The sequence below is a fragment of the Meles meles genome, chromosome 7 (genome assembly GCF_922984935.1).
Source record: "Meles meles chromosome 7, mMelMel3.1 paternal haplotype, whole genome shotgun sequence".
Lineage (NCBI taxonomy): Eukaryota > Metazoa > Chordata > Mammalia > Carnivora > Mustelidae > Meles > Meles meles.
Window position 1 is genome coordinate 110,317,544 of NC_060072.1, and position 13,326 is coordinate 110,330,869.

General features: G+C 38.0%; 1 protein-coding gene across 11 annotated transcripts in view; it reads left to right on the top strand.

Moving 5' to 3' along the window:
• The window catches only part of ERC1 (ELKS/RAB6-interacting/CAST family member 1), a 547,045-nt gene that overhangs the window by 408,427 nt on the left and 125,292 nt on the right, over nucleotides 1-13,326 (top strand). For all 11 annotated transcript variants that reach the window (XM_046012301.1, XM_046012300.1, XM_046012305.1 and 8 more), the window contains one exon: nucleotides 3,358-3,502. In XM_046012301.1, coding sequence (XP_045868257.1) covers nucleotides 3,358-3,502 — 145 coding nt within the window. The remainder of the gene's footprint in view (nucleotides 1-3,357; nucleotides 3,503-13,326) is intronic.

Sequence of the window (13,326 nt, forward strand, 5' to 3'; positions counted from 1 at the left end):
TTAAATTGTTAACCACCGTCAATCCAACACTGATTATATTTCTTTTTTACTAGTGATAGCAGACTAATGTTGTGTTGTCCTCAAAGACTCAGGCATTATGGAAAAGATTTTGAGCTCCATTTGCCTTGGATGTTTGCTTCCTATTTCTAAATGTTCTCGGGAGGGAGATGGGGACAGAGGAGGTGGTCTTACTATTTCTTAAAGCTCAAATGACACAGTAGAATACTTTTAGAGACATCTTGATTCCATTAGAATTTTCAGGTCAAAGGGCAGGTTCAACTGTTATGTAGTTTAAAGCACCAGGGATGGATTGAAAAGGCGTCTTTAATGACTTAAATTTGGATTTCTGCTACTACCTACTCATTATGCCAGTCATATGGCATGTTAGTCAAGCAGTAGGGGGCCACTAATCACTTCGAAAGGTTCTGTGTATACATTTTCTTTTTCTTTTTCTTTTTTTTAGCTGAGGAAAAGACATTAACAGAACAAGGAGAGCAGTTTAGCATTGCAGTTCTTATTTTGCTGTAGGCTTGTGGCATACATATATTACCTTTCATATTATACGTGCTTGTATTACTCCCTAGGGGCTCATGGGAAATGAAGTCAGAATGTGCTTCACTAGCAAGTCTTCCTTTTCTGTAGATACACTTCAGTTAGTAAAGCTCTTAAAGTCGGTTATTAATTCATATTAAGGTTCATTTTCTTTAAAATAGCCATGTTAGACTTAGAATAGGTGACTTCCACATCTCAAGCCATTGACTCTGATTTAAAAAGAACTATTTCTGGTATTCTTATTTTCTTCTTTTTAGTGTTCTGGATCTTCCAGTTTTTATTCCATGAATACATATTACTTTTATCAGAAAATACCTTTCTTTTTCCAAAGAACCAATTTTATTAAGAGTTAAGTGCCTACTAAAATAAGATTCTTTTTGTAATTTGCTTTTTTTTTTTTTTTTCACTCTGAATTCCATTCCCTCTGGAAAGCAGGGCATTCTTTAAAATTTTTTAGTTTTGACACTTTTGATGCTCTCTGTGAAACTTAACCACGTAAGTTCAACTATACCATACAGTCTTTTCTATCAAATAGTAGTGTGGGAACAACAATTTTCTTATTCCCAAAAATTAGATGGCTGTTACTGTTTATTAGCTTTAATATTCTTGACGGTCTTTCAGATTTTTAAGAGATTGCTCTCCCTTATAATTGTCCATTTCAAATTTACCAAAAATTGTACACAAGAGAACAATACTCTCTCTCTTTCAAAAGCAAAAGAAAAACATAAAAGCTAATATATCCGTAAAAAATACTGACATTACCCCCAAGTTTATATGTTTATATGTGCAGTGTGTAATGAAAAATTTTATTCTCTTGACTATCAATTGTCCTTTTTAGGCATATACATATGTAGAAATCACTATCAAGAGTATACTTTCAAAATGGAAAAGACGGTGTGTTAAGTTAGGATATTTTTAGAGGTTGAGAGTGATGGGTATGGGGGAGTTGATTCTGTGCAGTTTGTAGTATTTGTCAATGCTCATAATTTCTATTTGGATTTTATATAAAAAGAACAAAAGACTTAAAATTATATATCTTAGTAAAAAAAGCATTATTGCACTGGTTCAGAGTCTAGTACTTCATCCTTTATTTTAAAAATTTAGAATCTGAATTGTCACCTGTTATATCATATTGCAGTATGGGAATGTGACATTTTACCCCAGAGATTAACTGTACCACAGTAGCTGGCCAAGCATATCATTTATAAAAGAATTTGGAATTCAGTCAAGATTCTTCACCAACATAGAATAATTTTTACTATGATACTTCCCTTAAGCACAGAATGGAACTCAGATCCCATCGCCTTTGTATCTTCCATTTTGCAAAAGTGCTCCTTACTTCATCTGATTGGATAATTTATCTTTCATTCATCTTCTGTTATTTGCCTGCTGCTAAATGTGTAATTCTATTAGTGCAAAGAAATACGGCAGCACCCTTATTGAGAAAACACATTTCTCATTCCAACTTTGTCAGTCTTTGAGCTTCCCCAAAGGGAACAGATGACAGCAATCGGCAGGAAATTGTGCATAGTGAGACCAACTTGAACTCCTTCACCTTTAAGCTCATTTCACCACTTAACATATTTTTTTCAAGTGGTCAGTGGATATATTTAGACTATTGTTATCCCTTTGCTTTTGACTAAAGCTTCATGGGATAAGCCATCTGCCATTTTTTAGAATTATAGAGAGTTTAGGGACAGTGGAAAATTACACTGGGGTCAGTGAGAATCTTCTTCCCGTCCAACAGCAGAGACTGGTTAAACAAATCTTCATTTTCATGATGTAAGCTGATCTATATCCTCCCTTTGTTGGTACTGCTTGTTCAGAGTTCTCCAGACCTACCCATCCAGAAAACAGAAAATCCTTGTCAGAATATGCAAAAATAGTCTTCCAGTTTGTGGCTAAACTAAAACTCTTCCAGATGACTGCTATTGAGGCATAATTATCTTAACAAAAGACAGAAGCAAGGTTAAACTTGGGCAGTTGGTTCTTAGATTCAGCATTTCCTCAGGTCAAAAGCTCAGGCCACTTAAATAGTTCCTGTAAATCAAATCTGCATTCTTACAGATGACTTAAATAATAGATGAGCTATTGAGGAATGCATTTTTGCCAAGGAGACTAATTGTTGACCAACTTTGTTCAGATCATTTTGTAAATTTCTCCTGTTCACCCCTCTTCTAAATCCCACCTTCTTTTCCTTCTGGATGTGAGCCAAAAAGTAGTTAGCTAAACCACAAGGAATCCGTAAGGTTCAAGTTATTGTTTCAAAGTCCACAAACATTTGCCAAATAAAGCCACGACTAGAAACTAATTTGCATTGATGAGAGAAAGAGAATTGTAGATGTTTAGAATGCCCCAAGAACAGATGGCTGATTTTCTAAATCCTATTTCCTAATGTTTACAATTTGTTACACACTCTATACATAAGAGTGTTTTCAGTTTCAGTCATGCCTCAATTTGCCTGGCAGGTACAGAATGCTTATGAAAAGAATGAATTAAATGGGTAAAGTATATGGGTGATAGTTTTAGTCTTAGTTTTAAAAATTCATTAATTTTGTTTACTTTCTGAGTCTAACTATAGGAACTATTAAGATGTCAGTATAACACAATGATAAAGACATTTAGAGTCAGAGAAATCTGAGTGGGATTCCTAGCTGCACCATATACTTCAAGTGTGAACTTGGGCAAGCTATATGAACTCTCTGAGCCTTGGTTTCATCACCCATAAAATGGGGGTGATTATAATAACTTCAAAGGATTGTTTTGAGGACAAATGAAAGTCTTGGAATTTTCTTTATTTTGTAGGCAAGAAGCTCTTCTGGCTGCCATTAGTGAAAAAGATGCCAACATAGCCCTTTTGGAGCTTTCATCCTCTAAGAAAAAGACCCAAGAGGAAGTGGCTGCACTGAAGCGGGAGAAGGATCGTCTGGTGCAGCAACTCAAGCAGCAGGTAATAATGAAATGCCAGGGAGGGCCCATGCTGGAGGGGCAGTAAGACCAGCTCTCACACCATTCTCTACCTTTGTCTTTGCCAGCTTATATTTTAAGGTCTTGCCTCTCATATTAGACATCTGATCTTTGTATCTAGCTAGGTTTTTTTTTCAGTTTTTGTTTTTTGAGGAAGAGAGAGGAGGAGGAGAGGGACAGACAGGACAGACAGAATCCTAAGCACAGAGAATCCTAAGCACACCCACACAGAGGCCGTTGCGGGGCTTCTTGCTCTCACAACTCTGAGATCATGACCTGAGCCAAAATCAAGGGTCAGTCGCTTAACTGACTGAGCCACCCCAGGTGTGCCTCTAGTTAGTTTCCATAAGCAGAGATTTTAATCTTCCTCACAAATCTCTAGCTATATCTTAGAATTGGAGAGTGTTCTAGGTAAGAGCACTGGTTTAGAAGATGTTACAGGTCTTCTATGAGAGGGCTTTTTAGCTTAGCTGGATGAAATTAGCAAAGTTCTGCCTACTTAAAATGAAAAAGGCTTATTAGTTTTTTACATGCACCCAAAATCCTACTATAGAAGGCACTAAGTATAGTTTTAATTAGAAAATTTCTAGCTACTCAGAGCCGAGTAAGCTTTGAAGATATGAGTAAAGTTTTCTTTTCCCATTTTTTTTTCCCAACCTAACCTTTCCCTGAATTTCATGCTTAATATTTATGTAAGACCTATGAAAATAAAAGCTAAACATTTCCCCTTTGTTAATGATCTGACAACAGTATAAATGTACTTAATGGACACTTAAAAATGGTTAAAATGATACATTTTGTGTTATGTATACCTTATGACAAATTTAAAACTTGGGGGAAAAAAATCTTTGAGAATGAAGAGAAAGCAGAATTTTAAAATCTAAGCCCCCTTCTTTATCTAAATGCGCTTCACTGGTCATTCCTTCACAATTTGCAGTGCCCACAAGTCCTGCCTTCTAGTATCATCTCCTTCATTCTCCGTCACATTTTCTGTGCATTGTCTGCCTAGATTTGCTTTTCTACCTGAGGTAATAAGACTGGGAAAGAATTTTTCAAGTGAAGGAATTTCTTCTTTCCTATGCTGGGGTATCAGTCATCAATTGATAGCATTTTTAACATAATATATAATGTTCAAATTAACAAGAATCAATATTTACACAATAAAGATGTTTCTGTTTGTAGATCAGTACTTAAAACTGCTTAGAAATAGATTTTATATTTATTTATGGGACCAACTTTGCTGAGAAAATACCAAAAGATGTCCCTTTTCTATAGGATAGATCAATAACCAGCAAAAAATAACCCATTGCTCATTTATAAGCAGAGAATCTTTTCCAGTGTCCTAAAATACTTTGTCATAAGAAGAAGACATCATGCAGTATTTGGATACCTGTTAAGTAAAACAGGAAGAATGTGCTTAATATTAAAGATGTCTGTGCAGTAGTTCAAAACTGAAATTTGGCTTATGAAAACTGATAATATGAGGCGAATAGTGGTTGCAGTGGCCTAGGAGGGTAGGGAAGATGGGGAGGTATTAGTCAAAGAGTACGAAGTTTCAGTTATGCAAGATGAGTAAGTTCTAGGGATCTAATACACATCATGGTGGCTGTAGTTAATAATATCCTATGGAATATTTGAAATTTGCTAAGAGTGGATTCTAAATGTTCTTAAGAAACGTAACTTGAAGTAATAGAGATGTCAATTAGCTTTATTGTAATGGTGATTTTATGATGTACACATGTATTAAAACACATTGTACCTTAAATATATACAGTTTATATTTGTCAGTTATACTTCTAGGGGTGGATGCTGATAAATGAAAAGGGAGGGTATTGTTGAGGAAAGGCGTTCACTAGTTGGTGAGTGTGTATAGTTAACAGTATCAGTTCCCCTAAGTAGTTAGGCCTAAATGTATAGACATAAGATTTAAGTACTTCTTGGTCCCTCTACTTTCAGACACTAAAACAGAATAAAATGTCTAGCAGACTAGAGTACTGTATCTCATTCATAGTGGCTTTTGATTATTTCATTCTTAAGGCTACGTGTTTTCAGTAGGATATTCATTAATCCATGAACTTGCAATCTTAAAAAAAGAGCATCTTAATGTCTTTCCATCTCACTATATGCCCTGAATATTCTGTAGTGATGTGATCTATGTAAGGAGAAAGATAAATGTAGTTTTGGGGAGTCCTTCCTAACTGTTTTTCTGTCTGCTTTCCATGTAAAGTTTCACATTCCTGCCCTCTCAGAGAGTGTCTAGGATTCTGTGAGCAAGAAGGAACTGGTCTTGCCAAAGATATTTGATTCTTTAATTTTTCTAAGTGTGTGTACTAACTTTTAGACAAGGGAGAGGCCTTTTGGAAAGAGGATATGGCATCAATATTGTTTTAATTTAAAGCTTCTAGTCCTTGAATTGCTGGAATGTGCCTCAATCTAAAGGCCATTTCCTAACAAGGAAGCAGTCAGCATTGACCAGGCTTTCCAGTAAGTGGAGCTGCCCCTGCCTGATGGGCTCTTGACATTTGTGTGCAGTTCTATTGTCAGATAGGGATTTACAGATTTGGGGGTCACCCTCTAAGATAGGCCCAATTTGCATAACCACCCCAGGGTAACTTCTCTCCTTGATTCATTCATGGCAAAGAGCACTTGGAGAGGCTGCGTCAGAGGAAGGGGCCAGAGCCAATGAAAGAAAGTAAAAAATAAAGGTTGTCTAACAAACTCCAGATGTGCTGTGGTGGGTGCCAACCAGTGTGTTCGATTGTAAGTCATGAAGAAGCAAGCCCCCGCTGTGATTGCCAAGCACCCACGCTGGATTTAATGTAAACTCACATGGAACCCTGGAAAGCATTAACACAATCTGTTTAGCCACAGCAGCTGTCACAAGATGGCCTTTCTCTCAGCAGTATTTTCTTCTTTCACCTCAAGAATTTTACAACCTCCATATTATATTTGCTGTTAGTGTGAAGTCTGGTCTGCCCCTGTGTGCTCTATACAGAATGCGTCATGGGCAGATTGGGCTTCTCAAGACAAGCTGCATGGTTTGGTTTGGTTTGGTTCTTTCTCTGTTTTTTTTGTTTGTTTGTTTGTTTGTTTGTTTGTTTTTTTAAGATTTTATTTATTTATTTGACAGAGAGATCACAAGCAGACAGAGAGGCAGGCAGAGAGAGAGAGAAGGAAGCAGGCTCGCTGCCGAGCAGAGAGCCTGATGCAGGACTCAATCCCAGGACCCTGAGACCATGACCTGAGCCAAAGGCAGCGGCTTAACCCACTGAGCCACCCAGGCGCCCCCTTTCTCTGTTTTTTTAAAGGTCAACGATAACATTAGAAGAGGAAAGTCTACAAACTTACACTGATTTGGTTCGAATCTAGACAATCTCATTTACATCTATAATTGTAGAATCTTCTGGATTAGGATGAAATGTCAGACAATATATTCCTTTATTCCAGCATTGTCTAGGCATGAGGGATATAAACAGACCTTAAGTACTTGCCTTAAAGAAGCTCACAGTATAGTGCTTAAAATACTAGCTGTTCAAACATTTGGCAAAACTGTTCTGCAGAAGGCCTTACCATCTTTTCTTGCTGACAGCCTCAGCAAATCATCCCTGCATTACATGATTTATTTGCCCATTCATTTCAGATTCTTTGAGTGTCTCCTATGTGTCAAATACTGTATTCATGGAAAATGAATGTCTCTTTCTAGTTAACAGCCTGGCAGCTAATCAGACCTAGGTTGTACCTTTAACTCTCTCTTTTACCAGTTAGACAAATTTTTTCTCTGAGGTTCATGTTCCCTGTCTATAACATTTGGATGATGTTACCTACCTCAAAGGGTTGGTGTGGAATTAAATAGTATAGAAATCCAAAGCACTGGGGCACCTGGGTGGCTCGGTGGGTTAAAGCCTCTGCCTTCAACTCGGGTCATGATCCCAGGGTCCTGGGATCGAGCCCCGCATCGGGCCCTCTGCTTGTCAAGGAGCCTGCTTCCTCCTCGCTCTCTACTTGCCTTTCTGCTACTTGTGATCTCTGTCTGTCAAATAAATAAATAAAATCTTAAAAAAAAAAAGAAATCCAAAGCACTTAGGCTCCCACTTCTGTTCCCTCTCAGGGATCTCTGTTTCACAGTAAGCGCTATGCTATGGATGATACAGGCTACATTGAGAAAAGGGGAGACATCAGTAACTATGGCTCTCATTCAGTCATCTGTAATAACTATTGAATTTTCAATATGACTGTAGTATTTTTCTTAAGACTTTATTTTTAAGTGATATCTATACCCAGTGTGGGGCTTGAACTCACAGCCCTAAGATCAAGAGTCCCATGCTACCAAATGAGCCAGCCAGGAACCCCTCATTATGACTGTACTATTTAGAATTATCCAACCAGCTCATTGTGTGGAAAAACATTTCTCAGAGCACTTAGGAGAATAAGTGGTACATTTTATCCTTCCTTTGTTCTACCTGTTTTTTTCAATGATAGAACTATAGTATAGCCTTTTTCAAAAATAATTCTAATATGTCTTTCTTTAGTCTTGCATTTTCATCATCAAAGAGCATTGTTTAAATGCCCACCTACCTGAAATTGTCAGCACTAGGAACCTTATAACTCCGAGCATGTGTTCTATCTCACTAATTCTCTAGTTCTGTGACTTTCCGCTTGCCTACATGCCTCTTCTATCCCTGACTCATATGACTTTACAGAAATATGTGAAGATAGAATAACTACAAAGATGGCTACCACTTATCAGTTGACTATACTATGCTGGGGACAGTTGCTTTGTATATATCATATCTGATCCTCACCACAATTCTGTGTATTATTATCTTTATTATGTAGATGAAGCACCTGAGACCCAAAAGATTAAATTTCTTGGGTGGATTTCCACAAGGACTAAGTGGTGGGACAAGAGCTGGTTCTCTTCTTACTCCTACTGTCTTATGTGGAAATTCCAGACAATTGGTAATTAGAAATGTTGTTAGGAATTAGACAAACAGTGCAGGGGTACCTGGGTGGCCTGATCAGTTAAGTGTCTGCCTTGGGCTCAGGTCATGATTCCTGGGTCCTGGGATTGAGCCCTGAGTCTGGCTTCCTGCTCTCCAGGGAGCCTGCTGCTTCTCCCTCTGCTTATACTCGCTCGCACTCTGTCTCTCTGTCAAATAAATAAAATCTTTTTTTTTTTATTAAAAAAAATAATACAAACAATGTTATTTCAAGTCTTATGGCACTCCTTTGTTCCCCAGAGAGATAGGAAAGGGTATTTGTTTATATTCCAAACCCTCCCCTCTCTCTCTGAAGAACCTGAAACAAAAAAGAAATGGTAGATTTGTCCCTGTTCTTCAGATTATTAAAAGAAGTGATATGAACTTGAAGCTACAAAATTACAGTGAAGTATATGAGCTTCTTTTATGTCTTTGGTGATGGCAGTCCTATATCAGAACTACACATGCTATTGTTTCTAACAGTGCGCCTTCACAGTCTGCCTTCTTTGAACCATCTGCAGACAATTCCTAAAAGCACCAGCTGGGATCCAGCCTCCCAGATACTTTGACCATCCTGAATCTATGGAGACTTTTCAACTTCAGAGTGATTATAGAGGAGTGTTTGGTCCCCTGACCCCCAACCTGTGTACAGATAGTGAAGGGATATTCTAACCCTGTAGCTATCTAGCAGGTAGCCTGTTCTCCCAGTCTGGCCTTTACATGGGGTGAAAAAGTTGCCCACCTAAGCTCTGGTCCCCCTGAACCTTTATCACCTATGAACATGATGTGCATGGATTAAAGAGCAATTACAGTCTCCTGAGAGCAGGCAGTCACAGTAATCGTTTCAGGGTCCTACAGGTTTTAAACTACTGTACTAAAGAATATGTAGTTGACCACCCGTTTGAGATTTAGACTGAATTGATTTAGTTGCTTTTCAGAGTGAGTTTCTCTTTAAAAAAACAAAAATTGGGGCACCTGGGGTGTCTCAGTCAGTTAAGCTCCTGCCTTCAGCTCAGGTCACAATCCCAGGGTCCTGGCATTGAGCCCCGCATCAGGCTCCCTGCTTAACAGGGAGCCTGCTTCTCCTTCTCCCTCTGCCTCCTGCTCTGCCTACTTGTATGCTCTCTCTCTCTCTCTCTCTGTCAAATAAATAAATAAAAACTTCTAAATTTTAGAAAATCATTATGCTTTTTAAAAAATAATCTGAAATAACCACCTCTAAAATATTAATTTTTCATAATCACAGATTACCCTGGAAACTTAGTTCTTGATGATGTTATTCACTGTGAACTTTTCAACTCTCGAGTTCCATAGGCAAATGCTCTACTTTCTGTAATAGGATAATGCTAAATTAGATTTAAGTAAAATAAGTAGATAAGTCAATTCACTCATAATGAGAAGCCCCAATTTTTGATTAGTTGCTTTTTTTTTTAATCACTGCTTTTGAGTTATATCACAGAAAATGTTTTAGGCTTTAATGTTTTCTTTTCAAATATTAATTTCTTATAGTCATAATTTTTTATGAAGATTATTGTCAGCATTAAACTGTGACTCTTTATACCTCTGTATTCCCTTCTCCTCCAGGACCTGAACTATTTCTCATTGATAATATGTTAAGAAAACTATCAGGAACTGTCCTCTGTGGTGATACGGACATCAAAAATCAGTTGAGTTTTAAAAAGATCTTAAGAAGTCAGGATGGCCTCACATTTTCATTATACCCACACACCTTTGGCTATTGGGCATTTGTCTTGCTCCTTGCTGGTGCGTTTGGAAAATCCTCTTATCATTTTCTAACAACATCTCATATAAGGAAAACAGGTTATTAATAATAGAGTTCCATTTCACAGAAGGTAAAATCAAGGCCACTGATCAGCTAACAGCACAATCAGCTATAGGTATCAAAGAGCAAGGTCATACTTCAGCACAGTTAGCATAGACCATCCTGTCAGTGTTCCTAATTGGAACTCTGGGGCTATAATTCAAGACAGGCATAGCGTTTCCCCTGCTGTCCAGGAATCTTCCTTGACCCACACCCTCTACTTTTAAAAGACCCTTCCAGACTCTCATCTAAATTAATTTAGCACTAAATTAATTAATTTAGCACTGTCCACAAATAATTATTTAGTGCTTACTATATGCGAAGCCCTCTCCTAGGTGGTGGTGATAGAAGGGTGAGCAAATAAGCATGGCTCTTGGAGACTTCTCTTTATTGCACATTCAATCACTTTACCTAGCATTTCTAGGTATTTTCATCACGTAAGAATTTCCAGGTCATCTAGTTTGACATAGAAGTTGTACTTCTTTTATACTATACAAAAAAATGACCAAAATATTTATTCCGTTTTGTCAAAAATTTTTCATTGTGAGAACTTTAATTTTAATTTGTCCTTATTTTATATATTCTGAATAAATTGGCAGTTTCTAAAATGCTCAAATAGAAGAATTATAAGTAGATTAAAGATAGTCAAGTTTACTAGCTGAGTGGGCCTAAAGAATCATAAAAATGAAAAAAAAAGAATCATAAAAATACATACATACAGTGAAGTGGATACAGAAAAACTTTGGATAAGTTGCTGTGTATCTGTGCTTCATTTCTCCCAAACAGGATGAGTATTGCCTGTTTCCTGTTTCTGTTCAGGAAGTTTGAAGATCACTTGGAACCAAGAGCTTCTTGGGACATCTGGGTGCTTCAGTCAGTTGAGCATCCAACTCTTGATTTTGGCTTGGGTCATGATCTTGGGGTTGTAGGACCTGAGCCCTGTGTCGGGCTCCACACTCAGCAAGGAGTCTGCTTGAGATTCTCTCTCCCTCTGCCCCTCCCTCCACTCGCTTCCTCTTTCTAAATAAATAAATAAATTATTTAAAAAGAAAAAAGAAAAGACCCAAGAACCAAGATCTCCCAGAGAAGAAGATCTGTATGTAGTGTGTAAGTACTGTGTATAAGGACAGAGCTGTGTGATGCATCAGGATCTCCTGGTGTATGTTCTGCAGAAAGCTGTCACATGGGGAAGCTCACTGAATCAGATACTAATGCCAGGGTTCATCTGCACATTTTTCAGATAACCAGGGCCTGCTCCTGGCGTCCTTTTACTGTTCAGTCAGAATGTCGCCTTTCTGTTCACACAGTCTTTCCCAGTTGCCCCACTTCTGTTTCCTTGCAGTTATGCTCCAGTGACCCTGACTGGTACTGGAGGTGACCCTGTACTCTTAAGTGTTACCATTTTCTCTCTTTGTTTTCTATTGTGTGTGTTTTATTTGTTTAACCCTAATAAGACTATTTCCCTAATCTCTAAGTTCTTGATGGAAATGGATTGCTTCAGTGTTGCTCCAGGTATTTTTAGTAAGTACAGTATGAAAAATATCTGAAGTGAATTATACTTTGTCTTTTTTTAAGTTCTGCGTACTCTCTAGTTAAGTTTTTAGTCTCTTGCAAGGAGCTATGTATGGCATATAAGATACCTTGTATGATACTTTTATTTATTGCTTTATCAGGTAGAGCTTAGGACTTTGACAGCCTCTGATAAGGCCCAGAAAACTGGCCTGTGCTTTGAGTTGGCACCTACTGCTGTCCAGCTTAGCATACCTTCACTCATCCATAAACCCACACGTATATATTCTCTTGGGCTTCCTCAACCCTGTTAGGGTGCTGGTGACTGAGAATGACAGTATACAATGTGCCATCCACATATCTCATTCAGAAACAACCGGTTCCTTAATATGGACTCGTTCTCTTTTACTTCCTTTATTTTTTTTTTTTAAGATTTTTTATTTATTTATTTGGCAGAGATCACAAGTAGACCCAGAGGCAGGCAGAGAGAGAGGAAGGAAAGCAGGCTCCTTGCTGAGCAGAGAGCCCAATGCGGGGCTCGATCCCAGGACCCTGAGATCATGACCTGAGCCGAAGGCAGAGGCTTAACCCACTGAGCCACCCAAGCGCCCCTCTTTTACTTCCTTTATTTTGGGAAATTTTACACCGTTGTTTGTGAGCAGAATGAGTGTATAGGTTAACGCCCTTCTTATTTTGACTTTAGACCCTTTGCTCACATGTTATAGGGCTGACCGTTGGCCCACCTTAAAGAGAAATCCATCATCTCTCTTTTCCTCATAGCCATGAAGGCTACTATTATAATAGCATGATGTGCTAACTCTGAAGTTAGAGTTGATAAGTCATGTATCATAACCACTTCAGGCACTTAGAACTTTCCAAATAAATTATCCTTTGGACTAAAATTTCTCATGCTTATTCATGGCCCAAAGGAGAATAAATTTTTGAAAGTTCAGTAAATCCTTTTGTTTGGTACTGACGATTAGGGCGCAATAACATATCATTTGTTCCAGCCCCAACTTTGGTGCACATGTTTTTTTATCACAGTTTTGATGAAAGAAAGTGCTATTTCAGTATTGATTCTAAATAAGCCGGGGCGCCTGGGTGGCTCAGTGGGTTAAAGCCTCTGCCTTCGGCTCGGGCCATGATCCCAGGGTCCTGGGATCGAGCCCCACATCGGGCTCTCTGCTCCGCAGGGAGCCTGCTTCCTCCTCTCTCTCTGCCTGCCTCTCTGCCTAGTTGTGATTTCTCTCTGTCAAATAAATAAAATATAAAATAAAATAAAGCTTTAAATAAGCCAAGCTCAAATTATTTTATTTTGTTTGAAGTGTCTTTCTCTACCTATCTCACAGTTTTGAGTAAACAATGTAAATCTTATGTTTTGTATGTGAAAATGTGAGTGGTTCTTAGATTTACTAAGTTCTGGGAAGAACTGGCTCGACTTTATTCTGAAAATTCAAAGTATAAGTTAGTTACATTAGAACAAACACAACAACTCAC